The sequence below is a fragment of the Amblyomma americanum genome, chromosome 2 (assembly GCF_052857255.1).
Source record: "Amblyomma americanum isolate KBUSLIRL-KWMA chromosome 2, ASM5285725v1, whole genome shotgun sequence".
Classification (NCBI taxonomy): Eukaryota; Metazoa; Arthropoda; class Arachnida; order Ixodida; family Ixodidae; genus Amblyomma; species Amblyomma americanum.
In genome coordinates this window covers 176188241-176211280 of record NC_135498.1, presented here as the reverse complement: position 1 = coordinate 176211280, position 23040 = coordinate 176188241, and the positions used below count along the sequence as shown (strand labels likewise).

The following is a 23040-nucleotide window of genomic DNA, read 5'->3' as shown; positions in this document are numbered from 1 at the left end:
GCTGCCCTCGCTTGCAGGGACAGAGCTCAGCGATGGCTTAATTAAGACAAATATCTTACACTCACCGAAGCATAAGAAATGACACCCTTGTATAAACTGAGTACACACAGCCCGGAGAACGGCGTCCGGTCTTCGTACCGTAGACATTCTATCGAATGAACTCTTACCTCACGGGGTGCACTCGCGGTGGTCCATTTTCAAGATGAAAAGATAATTAATTCACTGAATTTTCTACACGCAGGAAATGTATATGAATGAGAAAGATGGCTGAGTAATATTTCCCGGTTTCTGTAAGTCCAGTTACTGTAAGTGCAGTAAGTGCAGTAAATAATCAATGATCAAAGGGCCATTGCTCACCACTTCAACAAATATTTCCAAAGTGTTTTTTTCTGCCTTCGAGCCATGCACGCTGAGCGTCACGTGCACTCATGCGTCTGAGGTGAATTTCATAACTTATAAAGGTGTGTCTACTATGCTTCTGAACCTAAATACTAAGAATTCCTCTGTACCTGACGATATTCCAAGCATGTTTCTTCGTAGGTATGGAAGCGTCCTGGCCTGGTGTGCCCCTTGGAAGCGTCCTGCTGCCATTACTGTTTCTGTTATTTATTATTTACATTGTATATGATGTTTATCCCAGTGTTCAGATCCAATTGTACGCCGATTATTGCATATTATTCCGTTAAATCAGTAATAGTCAACGTCAAATTGACCCTATGGCAACCCTTGGCAACATCGTAAACTGATGAAGCCGTTGGGCCATGGCTCATAATCCGGAAAAAAACTCTCTCCATCTGCATTACACGTAAAAAGAATCTCACAAATTATAATTATAACTTCGGATCTTCTGAGCTAAAGGAAGTCACCGCTGTCAAATACTTAGGTGTTGCAATCACAAGGGATCTATCTTGGTAGAATGCATCTTGAAACCACGCAAACAAGACAAGGGACGAGGAAGAAACCAACAGGACAGAGCGCGGAACTTCAACTGGTTTATTACAACCGTGCGTCATATTAATACCATCATCGTAATCACGTGGTAACATGACAACCGATCATCACGTAACACTTGTGCGCAGGCGTGTACGAGACATCATGCAATCTAGATATGATTACTCTTTATCGGACGGGTTAACCGAGGTTTTGCTGACACATGAGCCGGCTTCCTTCTTGATACAGTAGGCCTCATACACTTCTCTGCTTAGTTTAAACCCGAACGTTTTGAGGATAGTAGTATCACGGAACCGAGGCGTGCAACCACGGCAGTGGCGGCAATGGTCGGCCATATGCCCTCCCCCCGCCAATGCGCCTACTCTTGCGTGGTGCTCCTGAAGTCTGACGTATAAACAACGTCCAGTTTGTCCGAAGTAGCTTTCGCCACAGGACATCCGTGCTCTGTGCTGTTGGTTTATTCCTCTTACCTTGTCTTTTTGGCGTGGTTTCAAGATGCATTCTACTAATAGTCACCAACTAGCCCGTCTCTCTCTATTATATCTATCTTGGAATACACATGCTGACAATATCTGTGCAGCAGCATTTAAAAAACTGCGTTTCCTGAGGCATAAGCTCCATAATTCTCTACCCAATCCAATACTTCATACCTGCCTTTCTTTAATCAGGCGAAAGCTTGAATACGCGAGCAGAGTCTGGGATCCGCACACTACATCGAATATAATAAAGCTTGATAAAATGCAAAAGAAATCTGTCAAGTCCGTGTTGTCGAAATTTTTGAAATCCGGTTCTATTTTAGAATTAATGCAAACTCACGATATACCGAGCCTACAAATGCGGCCAAAAATCTTTTGTTTAGAATCCTTTTCCTTGTTATTAAAAAACAAGCTTGGACTTAATCTGTCCCACTATTTATTTCTACGGCCTGCTAGAAGCACTCGACACTACCATACTAGTTTTTATCGACATATTTTGCACGAACAGGCTTGTATAAATTTTCTTTTTCCCTCACATGGTCTCTGACTGGAACTGTTTGTCCAGATCTATTTACACCTACATGGAATAGCGCATGTATTGTGTAACTGTGCTACGTCTTGTAGCTCCACATCTGCTGGCTACTCGAATGTTTCAAGTGCCTTCTATGCTGACATCTTCCTTGCAAAGTTTGTATATCTTTTGTATTACACCTCAGAGTTCCTCGTGCGTCTTAAGGTTTATTAACTTCTCAAATTCTCTATGTTATAAGTTTCATTTATGTTGTGAATTGCTCTATATTTTGTATATTTTGTATAATTTTGTTTGCTTTTTTACAGTGTAAAGTGTCCTTCCTGCTGCGAGCTAATCATGGTCCGCAGTATTTCTGTCAAAAAAAAAAGAGTTCAAACCAGCCAGAAAACAAGCACACATAACGAAAGTAGCCCAGTACACAGGCGGTGTGGGCATATGCTTTGGCTCGTTCGAACACTTTTGAGCATGCAATACCTACAGACATACCATTCAGCCTTGTGCCAGTGTACTTTTAAAGGTACGCCAGTCCGTAATGACTTACACGTTTAATGTGAGGTTCATTAAGGTCTTTTTTGTCTAATTATAGTATCATATATTATATTTGTTAAAGCTATGTCTTCAGCAAAATTTTAACTGAACTTACCACGAATTGTATCCATACAAAACAAAGTAAATTTATTAAATGATTAGAATAAAAAATGTTGGCTTATCTTATAAAAATATTTCTGACATAAACAGACTTCTTGCCCGCGTAGATTTTCGGCTGGAAAACACTCATTTTAGGCTTATTGGCTGAGCACGCCATCGCCTGCAACAGTCCAGAGAAATGTTCACTGCGCTGGCGGCAAGAAATCCAGCCCAAACGATGTAGAAACCATGCAACTGACACAATTAACATTGTTAGAGTTAATACGCATTTCACATCGGCCACTGAGTTCAGGAAAAGAGGTCCAAATAAAAATCTAAGCGAGGAGCTGACATTGAAGTTCTGTGCTGGTTCCTCATGTTTTCTTCCCCCTGTGAGCTTTAAGTAATTTAGTGCTTGGTAAGCAGTCCAAGATTCACCTTTTATGCAATGCTCTTGAAATTACTAAATACGGTAGCTGTTTTGATTTGCAAATACTGTATCAACAGTGCTGTCTCATAACCAAAGCAGACAGCTAACTGCATATAACTACAACGCAAGTGCGAACAGGTTTACAGATGTGTGAAAAAAATCAAATGACAGTTACTATAAACGCTTGCTGCAATATTGCAGAGGTGTCACATATTTTAGCGCTCCATTTTTTATTGCTTCAAACTTTGGAAAAACATAGTTTTCAGCACCTTTAAGTCTTCGTAATCGTCAGCCTGATTAACCTTGTCAGGATCCGGGTGCGGCGGTCTTATCTGGGCAAGCTCAGTAATCTCATCCGCCCACCTAAATTTCTGCCGCCCCATGCAGCGTTTGTGTACTCTTGGAATCCAGTCCATTGCCTAACGACCATTGCTTACCTTGTGGAGAACCTGTTTCCCCCCCTCCGTTTCGATGCGGCCCATCTTCATCGTCGGCCGTCGGGAGGGCAGCCCCGGCTGGGCGAGGAGGGAAGTCTCCCTCATGGGGGGAAAGGGAACGGCGACGGGAGCGCCACCTCGTAGGTTACGCGGAATTCTGCGGAACCGGAGAGAGTCTCCTTCGGGATCCGGCCAGCGTCGTGAGCGGTTGGAGCCGCACGCTCTCGTCACCTTCCGCGGCAAGCACACGGGCATCCGTTGTGCCTTGCCGCTGGACTTCTGGTTCTAGGCAACGAAGTGAGCGCAGCAAACGCGCGCTCTGGTCGCCTTCCCCGGCAAATGCTAGGGAATGGCTTTGCCTCAAGAATACGGCGCGCACGGGAGAACCCGGCCGCCATTATCGGCGCATACATACGTTCGCCGCCGATACCTCCGAAGTCGCGCCCCTGTCCCAGCCGGTAAGTCGGAAGTCATTCTTACGTAACCTTCTATTTCCGAGGAATGCCTCGTTGATGTTTTGTAGCTAGCTGGCCCGCTCTGTGTATTGATTGCAAGTGTAATAAATAGCATATGAGTGTTAACGCTGTGTCGTCCCTTCCCTTTGTCCCTCGAACACGAACCCCATCCGCGGTTAGCGAGCGGGAACGCTGCATCCGCGGAGTGGGAGTGCGGGCGGGGCGGAAGGCTTTGTTTCCCCCGTATTTCCACAATGGCGTCCCAACGTGTGGCAATCTCTTGGGACGAGGGACGGCAGTCAGTTCGGTTCGTGGAATGCCCGCCCGGATTTGGAACAGCGTTAGGCCTGAACCGAATTCGGAGTTGCTAGCAAGGCGAAGATGCTTTCTTGACAGCGAGATGAGCGTAATAGCAGCATGAGAGGATTGCCGTGCATGCTAAGCTTTTGATGAGCACTTCATCGGTACACCTGTGGAAGGTGAACCTACGAGGTCCGCTCATGGAGAGCGAGACCGAGACGCCCACGGAGAACAGCAAGCCAGAAGCGAGTGAATGCGGAAGCCTGGAGGGTGGCCCGATTTTTCTTGTACATAGTTGTAAATATTCTCTGTTCTGTCTCTTTGGCTCTGGGAGCCGGGTGCCGTAGTCAGCTGTTTTGGATTGCAGTCGTGATTACAGGAAAAGCACCGGGGCGCTGCGACACCGCGGGAAGCGGTAGGCGCCGTTCGCGTTAGGGTCCCCTTGGCAGAAACGTATCTCCTCGTGGCGTTGTGTTCTAGCTATTGTCCTTGGCCCTTTGTTGGCACCCGGAAGTGTAAGAGCGAGTAGGCCTAAGGCTCTTCGGGAGCTGCCTGTCGCTTTTGGGAGGACACAGTCGTACCGTGGCACAAGCACGCGCAAACGGGCTTGCTTGTTGTATATTTAACCTCGCTAGAGCCGAGAGGTCTCGCTCAACTACAGAAAGCTGACTTTGTTCGAACGAACTTCCTTTTTTGGCTGCGAAGCGAATTTATAATTTCGCGGAACCAGAGACGCTAACGCAGCTCAAGTGAGCTTAACATCACCATGCCGGAAAGCGAACCGCGAATGTGCTTCGTCCGAAGAGAGCCAGCTACGTTCAAATGAACCGAGCGTTTGGGCGGTGCCGGATAGGATTGTTTGGCACTTGCATTACTCCGCATTTTACCAAATGGTGAGTTTACGCGGCCTCCATTGTTTTTGCTGCAAACTTTTGGAGATCCTATAGGAGCGATATGCAGAGTTGAAGAGAAGCTGCCCTGGCCTGCTGTCCATTGTATGGGTCTCTGCCTACTGCCTTGCGGCCATGAGTCATCGAGCTGCAGAGTCTCCGGCGAGCAGTTTGCAGCGGCTACGAGAGGGAGGGCCAGCCCCTCTACCTTCCAACAAAGGCGCGTCGGCGCGAACACCCTCCCGACAGGCTAATTTTGGATGCCTGCCGCGGGACAAGGACGGGTGCCCGGGGACCTTGCTGCTCATCAGATGACCCCGGCACCCCGCCTGTACGAGCTGTCTTGCAGTCATCATCGCAACGCTAGTGGCCCCTTCGTCGATGGTATCCATGGACGGGTTCAACCGTAGGCCGACATTTAAGGAGGGAGGGATGTGGAGAACCTGTTTCCCCCCCTCCGTTTCGATGCGGCCCATCTTCATCGTCGGCCGTCGGGACGGGCAGCCCCGGCTGGGCGAGGAGGGAAGTCTCCCTCATGGGGGAAAGGAAACGGCGACGGGAGCGCCACCTCGTAGGTTACGCGGAATTCTGCGGAACCGGAGAGAGGCCCTTCGGGATCCGGCCAGCGTCGCGAGCGGTTGGAGCCGCACGCTCCCGCCACCTTCCGCCGCAGGCGCACGGGGATCCGTTGTGCCTTGCCGCTGGACTTCTGGTTCCAGGCAGAGAAGCGAGCGCAGCAAACGCGCGCTCTGACCGCCTTCCCCAGCAAATGCTAGGGAATGGCTTTGCCTCAAGAATGCAGCGCGCAAGGGAAAACCCGGCCGCCATTGTCGGCGCATACAAATGTTCACCGCCGATACCTCCGAAGTCGCGCCCCTGCTCCAGCCGGTAAGTCGGAAGTCCTTCTTACGTAGCCTTCTATTTCCGAGGAATGCCTCGTTGATGTTTTGTAGCTAGCTGGCCCGCTCTGTGTATTGATTGCAACTGTAATAAATAGCATATGAGTGTTCACGCTGTGTCGTCCCTTCCCTTTGTCCCTCGAGCACGAACCCCTCCGCGGTTAGCGAGCGGGAACGCTGCATCCGCGGAGTGGGAGTGCGGGCGGGGCGAAAGGCTTTGTCCCCCCATATTTCCACAACCTTCCCTTCGCATTACATGCCCTGCCCAAGACCGTTTCATTTCAGTTTTGACTTGGGCATCGTTAACTCGTGGTTATACTCTGGTCCAATCTTTTTTTCTATCTCTTAGCGTCGCATCTATAATTTTCTATTCCATAGATCGCCACACCTTTTCAATTGCTGTGTTCATTTAGGAGATTGTTGCCAAGTAGTACAGCAGGGTGGCCAAATCTTGTTTTGGTGAGGGAGTGCTTGGTCGGTTCTGGTCATCGAGATCAGGACGCTCTTCAGGCCTGGTTGTGCAATTACATCGGCACGCGGATTTTTTATCCGATGGACAATTGCATGACATCGGGATTCGAAGCCCGGTCCTCTTGCAGGCCAGGTGGAAGTTCTAACTCTAGGCCACCGCTACACTAGACTCCATGACTTTGCCTCCGTCGAGGCGCACAGGAGGGCGGCGGCTGAAACATAGCCGTGGCGCTAGGCATGAAACTCTACGACAGGGTGGGTAGGGAAGCTAAATTCGTCATCGACTCAGAGCAGGCAGACGCAGCTTTAACAAAGCAACGAAAAGCGCTGCTGGCGCCTCAGATCATGGGTCCAAAGCTGGAAGAATACCATCATATTACGTGGATGCCGGGCCACGCGGGACTGGAGGGGAATGAAATAGCGAACGCCTTAGGTCGAGCGTTAAGCAGTCGAGCAGGGCAAACCCAATCGTCCGATCAATCTCCACCATTTACTTTCATGCCCCTGCCATCTAATTGCGGCTACCATCTTGAGATCCAGTGGCTTATCGCAGGATTTATCCTCCCCCTCACAAAAAGCTGAGCACTGAAGACGCAGTGGCTCTCATTTTTATTCAAACACATTCCCTAACCTACACAGATACAGCAAGATGTACTAACATATCGTGGCGTCTGCTCCTGGTGCACCGACACAAGTCCCACACCCTTCCACATTTCATGGGGGTGCGGGTACAAACCCAATTTCACCCAACGTAAAAACAATCAAGATGGCTAGAACGTCATTTTCGCTGTAGAAGATACAGCAGTCTGGCGACAGCCTGGCGGCACATGAAGCTCTCGTGCAGGAAGTTCGTCAAGAAGCCACGGTCAGAGCTGTCACGGAATGAGGAAACCACCCACTCGACCTAAAAATAACTGATCTCTTTTGTTTCGCTAAATGTTTCTCTTTCTTTACTTTCCCCGTGGATGGGTGGTGGTAAGATCTAGGTATTATATGCTTTTTTTTTTTTGAAGGGCACCAGCTAACTGGCATACCTGGTCAGAGAATGACTGTCAAAGGCGCTTCACCTTATTCTTATTTTTCTAGTGATTTCAATATCGTGGCGACGATCCACGGTAAATACCTGCGCTAAGCGGATATATCTCTTGACCATTTCCAGCTCCTAGCCATTTTTCGTATAGTGCTGTTTTGTCGCATATTATTTTTACACCTACATTTATGCATTCCCTTTTTAAGTGATTGCCAGCAATGCAATTCGTCCCATAAGTTTCCTCGCAAGGCAATGTGTTCATAAAATTTGGAGGCTGTTAAGGTATGCTCTCTATTAACGTTTATTCGCAGCTTTTCGCACTTGAGATCACTCCATACCTCCCGCACACATTCTGTGAATATTAATGGAGAGGTCGTGTCTCTGACTCTGACGCCTTTCGTTATTGTGATTTTATCACTCTCTGTGGATGCTATTGGTGGCTGTACAGCCGCTATCGATGTTTTCTAAAAACTTACACATAACTCTTGCATCAAATGCTACACTATCTTTCAGTAGACCCTCAATTTTATAAGATTTAGAACATTTATTCACTCTTCACAGACTTCAAATAATGTACAAAGTTCGGAGATTATTTTAACTATAATTGTCTCTATAAACGAGCACAAACGGTATTTTAACTGTTTCCTGACATAACACAATTGCTAATATCAAGCAATTGTTACTATGCTTTTCTGCGTATCCTTCCATCTCATTTTATATGGTGCGATTGGGCTCAAACCCCAAAAAAGGTACAACCCTTGTCCGTAAAATTTCGAAATTGATTTATTTTTCTCTACAATTGATTCCCCAAAACAAATGTTGGTACGAATGTATAGCGCTATCTTTTCGGGCTAACCTGAGCTATTTATGTTAATTGCTCTGGCAGCGGCTAGATGGCACTACATGTAGAAAAATAGGCCGTCACTAGTCGCCTGCGCACTCTACTGTGAGTGAATGTTGAGAGATGGACGCCCACTTCAAACAGCGTGTAAACATAAAATTCTGTGCGAAGCTTGACAAGACAGCCACACAGACGTATGAGCTCCTTCGTGACGCTAATAGACAGAGACATTATCGCGGGCGCAATTTTTCGAGTGGCACAAGAGGTTTGTTTCGGGAGGCCGTCGGTGGAAAACAACACAAGGCAAGGGCGCCCTTCAACCACACAGAATGAAAACAACGTGGCTCGGATCAGGGAACTCGTACAGCAAGACCGCACCATTACAATCCGCATGCAATCAGATGCTCTCGACATTAGTAAGAAAACATGCCACCAAATTTTGCGTGAGAACATGGGGAAACGAAAGCTGAATGCCAGACTTGTGCCGCACTCCCTCACACAGGACCAGAAGGACACGCGGGCATCAGTGAGCGCTGATTTGCTCTCCGAGGCAGAGAAGGATGCTGCATTCGTCGACAGCATCATTGCTGAAGACGAAACATGGTGTTTTCAAAACGATCCTCAAACAAAGAGGCAGGGCGCCGAATGGCGGTCTACAAGCTCTCCAGCGTCGAGAATGGTGGGGCGACAGAATTCGGAAAAATGGTAGCAATATTAACGACGGTGAACCTGTTAAGAATAGCCGTTTTCATTGGCTAGAGCCTTACCTACACACATCGTTACCAACCCTCCAACATCTACTTGTTGTGGGAAGGGCAGGTCTGACACAATGGCTTGCACGTCTCGATAAGACTTCTTCCGCCTTAAGGCATTCCGCTTCGCAAAACCGAGGACTTTTATTTTCGGAACAACACCAGCGTCTGCTCTTCTTGATCGGCTTCCTGTTCGCGCCGGTGCCGACGTACCTGAACGAAAGCTTCCTTCTCAAGTCCTTCTTATGTCCGATCAGATGCACGCTTTACAAACCCAATTGAGAGGACTCTCCTTACCACACGAACCTAAATAAGACAGACGATTTTACAGAACGTGCCGCCCCGCAAAGATAACGCTCGCGCTTTTTATTCGCCAGTACCTGTTTATTTCAATCTTATACACTGCAGTTCCACCAGCGTAACCTGTTATGCGTCCTTCTTTCTTCCCGATAAAGTTTGTACACAGGTGTATATAAAGGTGGGCTCCACCATACCTCTACACCATTCACGCAGTAGTCCGTGCTCGAACACCAAAGATGTACGCTCTGGTAAGTGAACTCCCGTATTAAGGCACCTGTTTTCTATGAAAAAATTAGTTTCAGAACATTTCTTTGATACCTCCCATTTGAAGTCTGATTATTTTGCGAAAAATTAGTTACCTGTGCAACGAAGCCTGCTTGGAACAAAATTGCTGTTGGCCTCGTGCTCATGACATTCCTTTGTCTGTTGTTCATTTATTTTTAATTTTGCATCCCGCAACCACAAGTGATGCAACGGCACGAGATAAAAAAATAAATAGCAGCGAGCAACATGGACACCATGAATCCACAAAGAATTCACTGTTAGCCACCGGAGTCCTGAACTGAGGAGTCGGCCTACCTGACTCGTAGAACACTTCAATGAAATAATAAATATTTTATCTCTCTCTCTCACTGTTATAACATGCACCCTGGAAATTGTGAAAACAAAACATTCTTTCAAGTGAACGGCACGAGCAGGCACCAGCACTTTGTTGGTATTTTTTATTGTGCTGAGAAAAATACTGTGTATCATCATAACGCCTTGGGGAGCTCCTGCTTTTTCCTTCTCCATTGTGATACCTCAGATGTCAATTGCTCATGGGGTAATGCTTTGTCGTTTGCCAGCCATTTTCTTTAGCACAAACGATGGTGTTTTACTCATCCCCGTTAAAGTCACCATGCAGCCAGTAAATGGATGCCTTCTTTGATTGTGTTAATTTTTACATGCGTTCATTCGGCCGCGTAGTTCATGCTATTCGCAAGGAATAATGCTTAGCAATCTAGCAAACTAAGGAATATCTCAAGCCCCCCCCCCCCGCAGAGGTAATGATTCCACTGCAGTTAATCTCACTGCTATGGTAAGAAACTGCTTAACTTCCAAGTGTGCTACAGGTGTTGTATATATACAGGCCATCTCACGTAACGTGAGCTAATTATTAACAAAAAGTGGTGTACCGCACCTTGCTAAAATCAATTACTTGTTGATTGCCATCGTGTGGAGTTCCTTGAAGTATGTTATAAATTTCGTCTAATTATTTCAATACCTAGGATTATTGATGCAAAATAATTTAATATTCGCTGAATGATAGCTGAATATATTACAGAGCAAGATAGGGGACATAAAATCTCTGTAGATGAAAATTAAGCGCAATTAAAAACACTTTTAAGAAAACGACCGTTTACATCGAAGTATTCAAACTCCTCCGGCGATTCGCCTACCTGGGCAAGCAAGTGAGCGTGGATCGGAGTATAACACTAAAATTAGAAGTACAATAGGAGTGCAGTGGATATGGTAGGCACTCTCAGGTCAATCAAAGCAGAATCATTGAAAGTAATGGTGTTTAATAGTTCTCTTTTTCCGCTATTAACTATTGCTGCGCGAACATCGAAATTAACGTAAAGATTCAGTGAAAATAAACTGAGAACAGTTAATTGATTTAGTGAGCAGAATATTGGAGAGCACACCAACATACAAGAACAGAGCGGAGCATTTTGAACAACAAACAATTGGTAGGACGCAATGGATTCGAAAAAGAGTTTGGTCCCCAGAGCGGCCGGGTACTCATGTGTGATACATGAAGACAGGGTTTCCCCTGGCCTAGCGCCCAGCCTATATAGAGTGATAGGCTTGAGGAATGGGTGTGTGAACCAACCTTGAGTAAAAGCGAAACACCTTAACCCATGACGCACTTTGGCTTAAGCTGCCTTTTCATCACACAAATTGATCATCATCACATGCCAGTAGTACAAAAGTGGTTCTGAAGCGTAACTTTCGCGTACGCATTCGAGAGATGTACTTCACTGCATATATGATTCTTCAAGAACATTTCACAACAAATTCGATGCTGCTCATGTAGGAAAAGTAAGCGCACGAAACCAGAGGCAGAAAGAGGATTTTTCATTTCGCTGTGCTTGAGGAAATGCGATACAATTTATTCTGACAGAATAGGTCGACTGACAGAGAGTTGAAAACAGGATCGATATCCTAACGTGCACTGACAATGTCTGAAACGCCTGATGAGGCCTCTTCTTATTCATAGACGTTAATTTTATTCAGTGGTCTCTATCGCGGTAAAGAGGGGAACAAAAGCGAAACATTATCAATTTCATGGCACATTCAGACTTCCAAGGGCTTCAAAACTGAATACTGAAGAAAGCACTCAAAGCAAGGATGTGCAGCGGAGAGCTCTATGACACCCACACAGTCCTGTATTACCTGCATCATTTCCACGCTCATAGATAAATTTATTAAGGAGAACCGACAATAAATATACAAAGTATCAGTACGCATTGCACGAGGAAATCACGCTTTGATTTTTGGGAGGGATATTATCTCGCTTAGTTTCTTTCAGTTCCGTATTGATTCACTATTAAAATCAATGGCGACTGATTTTTACAGCACCCTTCTATGTAACTGCGATACGTGCATGCAGGGAGCAAATTCCCCGTTTCAAATTTCGCACTTTGCTCTCGCAATCTGTGCTCATATTACGGGGCAGAGCAATAGCTCGAAGTATATGTTTCTCTCTGCCTATGCCTATAAAGCTCGCTTAAAATTTTTCTGCTGAATCTTGCCCAGGTTACTCCCCTCGTTCTGCTTCTGGTCTTCGCCATTGCATCGGCTGTTCCAAAAGCGGGCTACGGTGGAGCTGGCTATGGAGGGCTCGGATACGGAGGCCTGGGCTACGGAGGCCTGGGCTACGGCGGCTTAGGATATGGAGGGCTTGGCGGCTTGGGCGGCGCTGCTGGCTTGGGCGGTGCTGGCGTCGGTTTGGGCGGCGCTGGCGGCGTGGGCATCGGCAGCAGTGTCGCTCTTCTCTCAGGCGGGCCCGGATTTGCGAAGGCTGTGGCTGGACCTGCCTTCGTCGTGAGAACGGTGCATCATGTCAACAAGGTCAGCAGCGGAGGAGCCCTCCTCGCCCACTCCGGCCTCGGCGGAGGAGCAGGACTGGGCGCCGGATACGGGGGCGGTCTGGGCTACGGCGGCGGTCTAGGCTACGGTGGTGGCTACGGTGCTGGCTACGGTGGTGGCTACGGTGGATACGGTGGATATGGCTACAAGGGATGACTGCGTACGATGTATGATGCTGCGGCGAGAGCAAGTGAGTTTCCTAACGCATAATAACGCAAAAGTTGCGATATTACTCAAAAAGAAGAACGAGGGGTCTTGTGTGGGAAATGGTCCTCTACCACCAACGCTTCCATCTTGTATTTAAGAAGTCCAAGTTTCCTGAAGTGACATCTGCAAACTCTGAAACACGCCTGGAGGTTTTGAAGACAAAAACGGATATTGTCGGCTTGCAAGATTCCTCGTTATGCGGCGACGGGAAAAATTCCATGACCACTCGCTAACCCTTCTTGCGCATTACTACCCGGCTGCCGGTTTGAATGCAAATAAAAATATTTCACGGCACGTATCTTGACTGTAGTCTTGTGCTTTTCTCGTTAAGAACGAAATGCACCCTCCTTGGAGAATAGCGGCCTTTCTATTGAAAGCAACTGCGTGTAAGTATGTAAATGACTCAATTAAATCATGCGTGACTGCTTTGAAGAGAAATATGGCCGCATACTGGCAGCTGCCGGTAGGAAGACACACTGTCATGCACTGAACATAGAAACTGGATGTTTGCATCGGCTAACAATTGCCCAATAATGAAAGGAGTTCAGCGGCGACGAGGAACGACGCCAGCGCAAGGCAGCCAATGGCTCGCTGTTTTCAGGACCTGTCAAATTGACAGCTCCTGAGAACAAACAAAGACAAAGGGCCACTTTCGAGATAAGCCTCATAACGCTCAAACATCTCTATCAGACTGGGAGAGAACGGCACAGCAGTGCGCGCGCCTTCAGCAGTGTCCTGTGCACAGCTGTTTCGTTCTCTAGACCGGACACCGCTTGTCTCATTTCGGGATCTATGAGGAGCGCGACTGCTAGATACTGGGCCATGGCAGACACTCGACACATCCGCCTTAAACGGCTAGATCTGGCGATGACCTTTTCTGTTCCTCGCGGAATATCACGGCCTATTGCATGCATAATAAATAGGCTACGTTTAAACGTCGCCTTCACGCGCAAGTACTTGCACTTAATTGGGCAAGCGGACTCCATGGGCGGCACCACATGTGGCGTGCTGGAGACTGTAGAACATGTCTTAGTGGCGCGCACCGCATATACACGAGAAAGACTCATGATAGCATCTGCTTTGAAGTCTTTTAACACTAGGCCCTTTCGGAAGATTTGATCCTCAGCGCTTGGCCAGATAATTTGAAAACTGTATACAGGCAACTCGAGCGTTCTCACGCTTTTTAAGCGACACGGGCCTTGCCTCACGTTTGTAATGTTAGAAAGCGTGCCTTGTTTTTTCTTTTTTCATCTGCCTCCTCTCATCATCACCATCCTCCATAGCGACCCTCTTTTTTCTCCTCTTTCCGTTTCCCAGTGCAGAGTAGCAGGCCAGATATTTATTTTTCCGGCCAACCTCTCTGTCTTTCCCGTCAATAAACCCTCACTCTCTCTCTTGGAGCTGAAACTCCGGACCGCTGCCATTTCTGAGCTGTATCGCAGTGTGAGACGTGAGAAACTTTCAACACCTTCTGTTCAACGTCGAGTACTGCTGGTAATAAACACAAGATAGTGACCTTGCAAGATCTTCCTGGCTCCTTTCGTGCCGGCAGAATCCTCCGCCGTTAAAGCCGATGGAGAGTGAGTCAGTAGTATATGCCCGTTAAAACCGTATGTGGCGAAGGACATTTCAACCCTTTGCGGCATTCCAATGCTCTATAGAGGTGCTATTAATTTTTGTCTCGCTCGAAAATTGGAAAGAAAGAAATGTCCACTCTCACAATTTGCATTGTCACTCAAGCAATCGAGAAGGGAATTAAAATGTGTTATGAAAGAACAACGCGTGCAGTGTTCGTCAAAAGCAACCGGTGCAAATAATCTGGTATCTAGCAGTCTAATCTACCACATACAGCTTCTCTGAGGCATTTCAGACACTCAGGCGATTCAAAATTAGACATTCTGAACTCTAGAAGTTTCAACCCCCAAGAACATGCCAGCCTAAAAAACCTGGAGCTGAATTTGCAAAAATTTTATTGCATATTATCAGGTAATGGTTCTACTGTAGTCGAAACAAAAAGCCAGAACGGACGAAAGCAAAGCCATGGCTTGTGGCAAAACACAAGCTTGCGTGAGTTGGTAATCCTCTGGGTAGGAACAGAGCGAACTTAAACTGGCACGAAGGAAGACACACAAGGATGAGCGCTCGTCCTTGTGTGTGTTTCCTTGTCTCAGTTTCCATTCGCGCTGATTTACTAAGTCACGACATGGGAAGGCGCATAGCGACAAGAACAAAATAACGAGCGCAATACCGGGCCCTTATATTGTCAAGGCTCAGAGCCCAGACATGTACGTTACTGAGACAGCAAATGAACGAAAAATGTGGTAGGATTTCAACGTAGTTACACTAAGTAGACGTGCGAAAGCATCTGTTTAGTCTGGTATCGAAATAGTTTGAGCAAGAGTCCTTCCAGCGGTGCCGCCACCAATACGGCGCATTCTTAACAACAGTGTCTTCACGTAGCTGTAGAATACAGCACAGCGCGGAGGCCCAAGAGCCGCTCGTGCAGTCCTGGCGGCACATTCGGAGCGAGGCAACAACGACGCTTAAGCTGGCCTCATTAGGTAATGGGCGCGCTGGCACACATTGAGTAACTGGAACAGCTTCCAGTGACTCTCGCGGATGGATGGATGGATGGATGGATGGATGGATGGATGGATGGATGGATGGATGGATGGATGGATGGATGGATGGATGGATGGATGGATGGATGGATGGATGGATGGATGGATGGATGGATGGATGGATGGATGGATGGATGGATGGATGGATGGATGGATGGATGGATGGATGGTAGGAGCGTCTTCTTTGATACGGGGTGATGGCAGGTACCACTATGCTCCGCTTTTATCCTTTATTTTTGTTTGACTTTGTTATAAGTTATTAAAATTCGCCATTTTCTTTAAATACGCCTTCCTACACTTTTAACCTTATGTCACCTCTCTGCTTTTGAACCAATCGCTTTTTCCTAATTTCCACCGCAGATTTATTTACATGACTGTTGTTATCTGTAAACCCTAGGGCCTCAGGGAGAGCGGCTGTACCTGCATCGACATCGGAATGGATACCATCACATCTTATAGTATGATGTGTTCTGTTGTTTCTGCAGGCTTACCACACACAGCACATGTGTCATTTTCTTCGTTAAATATCTTTTTTAGCTGCGCATTCTAAGACATCCTTACCTAGCTTCAAAGAGTAGGGCACTGCCTCTTGAGTTATCATGAAACGCCTCCTTCCTGATCTGCTGTTTACAGTATCGATATAGTTCTACACTATACTTATTTTACATTGAATTTATCCAATTTTTTCCTTCCGCGTTTTTAACCTGTCGTTTAATGTTCTGTCTTTCTCCGGTCTCATGTATGGCAAACTTACTGGTTAGCTTCCTAGTTCTTTTCCGCCATTGTGAGTCAACGCTCTTTCTGCATAGGTATTTAAATACCTCACCTGCCAACCTGTTATCGTCAAATTTCCTCAGGCGTTCTTCGTATAGTATATTACTCCTAGCTTCCCGCGTTTCGAACGATGCCCAGCCCATATCCCCCTGTACTGCCTCATTTGTGGTTTTCCCGTGGGCACCTAGTGCCAATCGTCCAACAGTAAAGTGCCTGTAATTCAAATAAGCTCGCAAAGATTCTCTAGGTACCCACGAATTTGTCTTCGTGCTCAGTTGTTGCGTGGCTGAGTATTATGGTGATTTTGGAAGGGCGTCTCATTTTGTTCCATGCAATGTCTCAATTCGCCGCATAGGTTACGGAAAATGGCGACAATTTTCAAGTTTTAAAGGTCATTAACTTTTGCTGTGCTCGTAGTCAGCCAGAACTTTTACATTTGGTAAGCGCGATGCCAGGACGGTAGAGAACATTTTGGCTCTATTTAGTTTCTGATCCCTGCAAGTAAATGACCATGGCAACGATTTGTAAATTTGTGGGAGAATTTTTTGCCTACGCATTAACACTTTCGGCTCTGGTGGCGTCAAGTGACACCAAAACACAAATATTCCGCTCGCGCCTCAGTAACGGAAGAAAATACAATTCATTTTTAATAAGAAAGTTCCTCCGGCATTACTGTTGATATCGGCATTGCTGTTCACACATTTCCAGCGAGTTATGCGGTCTAAGGAAGAAGAAGCGCCAGCTCGGTAGGCATGGTGTGAAGAAGCTGATGTATAGCAAATTCATACATTTATGTCTCACTAAACATTCATTTTTTTCCGCTCAGATTTTTAAACGTTTTGTGAAACGCCTATTCAAGCTTATATTCGCGTCGTTAATATTGTTGAACACATAGGAGCGGCGCTGCAACTCGTTTCTCTCATGTGCGATCTTCCCGCCACCAGGGCTGAATGGTCGCCAGCGGTAGCCATTGAGAGATGATCGGTAACCCTCCCAGAGGAAGTTTTGCTTGCCTTCTTGCGGATGCATCTACACTGTGGAGTTTGGTGGACGGCTGATGTGAATATTCTTCGAAGCAAATAGACGAAATCTTAACATTAACCTTCTGATGAACTGGAAAATGGAAATTTTTGCTATCGTACAAGGTGAGTGATGGGTTAGAGCATGGAAATGACAGTAGGGATGTCGGTGAACAGCAGCCCGAAAAAAAAAGAAGATAGAGAATAAATGAGCTCCTGACCATGCACTATAAGTTTTTTTCTACCGCCCTCCTCCTCTTGTGAGTACCGCCAGCAAGCTGCAAGAAGCGACCGGGGCATTCACATCGGACCATTGCTCGTGCAGCACATGTGGCGCATTCTCGGTACTGGGAGCAATGTAGCGTGTGTGGCTGCTTTTTCTTGACAACACTTGTTCCGTGTTCTCACAAACAGCTTCTGCTTTCGCCCCGGCCGAAAGAAGTACGGGCAACATAAGCTTATGCATGATAGGGAATTTTCTGTTGCCTGTAACGAAGAGTAGTAGTGGAAGATAGAGACACGAGAGATGATCTTACAATTCAATGGGTTTCAAGAGTGCATGTTGTTGGGCGAGTCAGTCGTACATCGTTGAGTAAAAGTACTGCGCAAAATAATACAAACAAGGACGAACAGTCTGCGCCCGTCCATGTAGTAGTAGTGATACTCTGAATCGCTTCTGACGAAGGACCATAGTGTTGAACCTGACGCTGGTTAGAGCGTACGAGTCTTGAGTCTGAACTCTTCACTGGGGAGTGAAACACGAACCACCTTTGCAGGCTGAGTTGTTCGAAACTGGGTTTGCCCCTCTCGCCAAAAGCTACGGGGAGAGAAGGTTTTGCGCTTGCATTCGCCGTTTTGAGAGATCAGACAGTTTTGTACGAACAGCCGAAGGCAGCGAAATTCACCCCGCATCTCTCTCGTGGGCCGTCGGCTCCATGCTGCAGGCAGGCAGGCGACGGCGGTCTGCCTTTTCATCGCATCGCCGGGAGTGGCGGTCACCAACGTGCCCGTCTTCAATAGCGTTTCCAACTTCAGCACGGTGCGGCGGCCCCTGCAGGCATCAACTACCAGCAGTCCTCGCTGCGCCGCTGTCTAGCAGAGGCGCAGTCATGGGCCTCCCGTCGCTCGCCCGGCTTCCTCGCTGGACGGAAGCCATCTTGCGCACACGTATTCGCGCAGCCCCTAGTCGCTCGCGCGCAAGCCCCAGTGCGCAGCAGCTCTTGATCTCATCACTGGGCTGTCGTGAAGTTCGTAGCTGCAGATTCATGGCAGCTTTCCCGCGCACCTCGGCGTGCTCACATAATTCCTTTTGGAACTGGTGCAGCGGCGCGCGGCGTATCGCAAGTCTTTTGCACAGCTTCACGGCCCTACACCATAATGGCGCTCTTACAGGCGTCGTTCGCGGCAGCGGATTTCAAGGCAATGGGCGACTCCTAGCGCGCACTCTGCATCCCTCAGCGCCTCCGACGACTGTGGCGTGTTGTTGGCGGCAGCGTGGCCGTCCACTGTGGTCATAGGCGGGAGAGATTTTCGGAAGCCCACCAGACTCTTGCTGCGAGTGCCCATGGATTAACCTGCTCTACATGCATTGCCGTCGTGTCGCAGCGGTATAGTTTGTGTAGAGTTCGCGTCGCTGACTCCCAACCCACCCCCACCGGATTACTTGTGCTTCTATCACCTTGATCTCGCCTCCCACGCTGTATTGTGCCGCGCGCGTGGTCTGCTGTACCATGGATGCGGCGAGCCAGGGCTCCTACCTCAAGACGTCCCCCCTTTCCATCCGGCTCCAAGCAGTCTTATCTCCACACTTAGTCACAAGAAAATAAAACGGGGGCGTAAGGAGGATGTAACGCGTATGTTTGAGCGGTTGCTGTGCCGTGAGAATGCGCAAGACAGAAAGCTGCCTTGAGCTCATATATATATATATATATATATATATATATATATATATATATATATATATATATATATATATATATATATATATATATATATATATAGAGTTGCAGCATTTCATTTCATCTCCGGGTTTCTGTTGGCAACGTCGTCAAGGTATGTGGTTTATGCTCGTTTTTTTTTATTTTCGCCCCGTAGAATTAATTTTTTTCCTGTTTTGATAACACGCTCAAGATTACTCCGAGGCTCGTGCGAGAGGCAAAGGGAGAGGGAGGTTTCACCCTGCAGAATATCCGTAACCTGAAACCGCGTATCTATATCGTACGCCCATATCGTCTTTTCTATTGGCACCCAGGTTGCTCTTTACATGCGTTTGCTTTTGCGTGTGCATATATGCTTTTGTACCCTTTAGAATGTTTGCTTAAGGTGCATCAACTTTCAGCCTGTATTATGTTTTTATTGCTCCATTTTTTTTTTCAGATTTCTCAGAGCTTGAAAAAATTTTGGCCATTATTATTTGCTGGTGTCGTAGTGCTCCGTACATTTTGTGTTAAATGGTGCATACATATGCGTCTCCTGTTTGTATTCATTTAAATGCGAAGAGCACATCTAATAAGCTGAAATTATATCTGTATTGCGCTGCTATTTCCTGTTATATGGGTCGGATCGGGCGACTTTTTGAATTATTATTTCCTTTGTGGTGTAAAATTGTAGCACATTTCATGTTCTTGTGGCGGGAGCAGCGCAGCACGAAACAAAGAATAGAGAGGTGGGAATCAACGCTGAATAACAACCAGATTTTTAATCCACGTTCCATCGAATATAAACATCTCGCTCGTGCAATAAGGAAAGGACAGAAGCAAGACAAACGCAAAAGATGTACACATGGTGAAAGATTAGGACAACGCACGCAGATAATCAATTTCGCTGTCACGAAACGCTATCGAAAGTATGCTGACGCATATACGTCGCTCTTTTGCCCGATGTTGAAGGCTTCTTCAATCTCCCTGGCCCGTTGATTAAAATACGACAGGATGACCATTGTGCTGATAAGGTGCGGAGCGCATTCATGCTCTGTGCATTGTTTTGCTAATTCACTGCTCATGGCGCTATTTAGGGATATTTTGTGCTCTCGAAGCCATTCATTCAAACAGTGCCCTGTTTGACCAATGTAGATGCGTCCGCATGACAGAACTTTTCCTAAACCCCGCTTTTCACACATTTCACATGTTTTTTTTTCCGGTGCTTAATAATAATAATAATAATAATTGGTTTTTTGAGGGAAAGGAAATGGCGCAGCATCTGTCTCATATATCGTTGGACACCTGAACCGCGCCGTATGGGAAGGGATAAGGGAGGGAGTGAAAGAAGAAAGGAAGAAATAGGTGCCGTAGTGGAGGGCTCCGGATTAATTTCGACCACCTGGGGATCTTTAACGTGCACTGACATCGCACAGCACACGGGCGCCTTAGCGTTTTTCCTCCATAAAAACGCAGCCGCCGCGGTCGGGTTCGAACCCGGGAACTCCGGCTCAGTAGTCGAGCGCCTTAACCACTGAGCCACCGCGGCGGGTCCGGTGCTTTTTCTTGTATTGATTTTTCTTTGCTCGCTATTGGCTTTGGCGCACAGGCTCCTTAATTTGTTGGGTGCTGACATGAGCACTTTTACACCAGCTCTTGCGCCTACCTTTTTGAGACTGTGGGAAATGCCATTAATGTAAGGAATGACCGCGTACGGCTTCCTTTCTTCTGATGTGGTTGTGACATATTTTCTGCCTCTAAGTGCTTCCAGAATCCCTTCTGCGACATTGGATAGCAGTCTCGTCGGGTAAACTGCTGCTTTCAGCCGACTGTTCTGGGCGTCAAAACTTCCTCGAACTTCATGATGACAGGATCTCGGCAATGCGGCTCTCAATGCTACTTTTTCTAAGGACTAGAAGGACTAGAAGAACTAGGACTAGAAATAACAAGTGAACTCCCAGAAAACAACGTTATGCTATTTCTTGACTTGACGCTAGCCTTTCTAGGTGCTCACATACGCTGGCGGTATGGACCACGAAGCTAGAAGGGACTGCTCCCCTACACATCTGCGCACTCCAAGATCATCAAGCGGGGGTAGAAAAAAACAGCAATGAGAGCGGCATTGACGATATCCTGTCATCATGAGGTTCAATGCAGTTTTGACACCCAGAACCGTCGGCTGAAAGCAGCAGGTTGCACGACGAGACTGCTATCCAGTGTCGCAGAAGGGATTCGGCAAGCACCTAGAGGCAGAAAATATGTCACAACCACATCAGAATAAAGGAAGCCGTACGCGGTGATTCCTTATATTAATGGTATTTCCCACAGTCTCAAAAGGGTAAGAGCAAGAGCTGGTGTAAAAGTGCTCAAGTTAAGGAGCCTGTGCGCCAAAGTCAACAGCGAGCTAAGAAAAAAATCAATGCAAGAAAAACACCTGAAAAAGCATGTGAAAGGTGCGAAAAGCGGGGTTTATGAAATACCTCTGTCATGCGGACGCACATACATTGGTCAAACAGGGCACTGTTTCAATAAACGGCTTCGAGTGCACAAAAGATCCCTAAAGGGCGCCATCAGCAGTGAATTAGCAAAACACTGCAGAGAGCATGAATGCGCTCCACATCTTATCAACACAATGGTCATCCCGTCGTATTTTGATCAACGGACCAGGGAGATTGAAGAAGCCTTCAACATCCGACCAAAGAGCGACATATGCGTCTGCATGCCTACAATAGCGCTTCGTGACAGAGAAATTGATTATCTGCGTGCGATGTCTTAATATTTCACCACGTGTACATCTTATGCGTTTTTCATTCTTGTTTCTTTTCCTTCTTATACGAGCGAGATGTATATATTCGACGAACGTGCATTAAAAATCTGGTTGTTATTCAGCGTCGTGTCCCGCCTCTCTTTTTGTCTCGTGCTGCGCTGCTCCCGTCACAAGATCATGCACCAACCAGCCCAAAGATTCACCTTGTTAAAGCACATTTCATGTAAACAGGTAAGACTTAATGGCCTAGCCAGCAAGCATTCACGCGAGTTGACAGATGTATTACACCACCTGTAACGTAAGCATGTCCCTGAAATTTGGCACATATGTGCGCTTATATGTCTGAAGTCTGAATAAAAAACAATAATTTTTTATTGAGCCAGAGCCGAGAAATCTGGCATTAACATTTTGGGGCTGTCCCTGGGACGCACAATTTTTTGGACACGGCTTGTTGCGGGGACGTTTTATGGACGTCTTCCGCAAAAATGAGAACCCCCTGGGGACATTCCAAATGTCCTGATGGGTTATTTCTGGGAGATTTTGAGGAGGTTTTCTGTTTGTTGGGAACTCGAATGCACTCCTGTTAGCTACAACAACGAGGAGAAATGATGCAGAACGCAAAGTAAAAAGTAGAGAGCAGCGTCTATGGTATCGGCTGCAAAATCCATCTATCCATCACACAGTAAAAAACGCTTCTTTAGAGTCCTCTAAAGTGGTCTCTTTCGCATTTTACACCCAGTGAACCGTGATTTCCTATTTTTACAGTATATCTGTAAATAAATTATTACTGGCACCACGAGAAATTATCATTACGTGGTTTTTGGATGCTAGACTTTGTAAAAGGTGAAACATTTGTGCCGCTTGCGATTTTCCCAAGTGGTGGTTGAATCCGGCGACGGGGACTCCGTCCTAAACACCCACGGCCGCATCCCTCAACCACACACACACGCACTATTGGCTGTCCGGGACCCGACCGTGAGCAAGCAGTTGTCTGTCCAATGGCCCCATGTACGCGGAATTCCAGCTCGGGCGTCTGCGAGGCCAGCCGGCGGCTCGGCGCGAGACGTTTCGGCGCAATAGTTTACGTTTCGTTGCAGCCTCTGATTCGTCGGTCCCGGACCCCGACTGTCCGGGGACTGTGGGGGAGAGCGCGATGCCAGGAGGGGGACTGTGGAATTCGGCGAAGAGTAGTCGCGTACGTGGCGGGGTGTGA

General features: G+C 47.1%; 1 protein-coding gene across 1 annotated transcript; it reads left to right on the top strand.

Annotated features, from left to right (window-relative positions):
• The first annotated feature begins 9586 nt into the window (after positions 1–9586).
• Positions 9587–13028, top strand: LOC144119300 (uncharacterized). Its single transcript, XM_077651960.1, has 2 exons — positions 9587–9639; positions 12191–13028. The coding sequence occupies exons 1-2, from the start codon at positions 9628–9630 to the stop codon at positions 12677–12679; spliced, it is 501 nt and encodes a 166-aa protein (XP_077508086.1). The 5' UTR covers positions 9587–9627; the 3' UTR covers positions 12680–13028.
• Positions 13029–23040: the final 10012 nt, after the last annotated feature.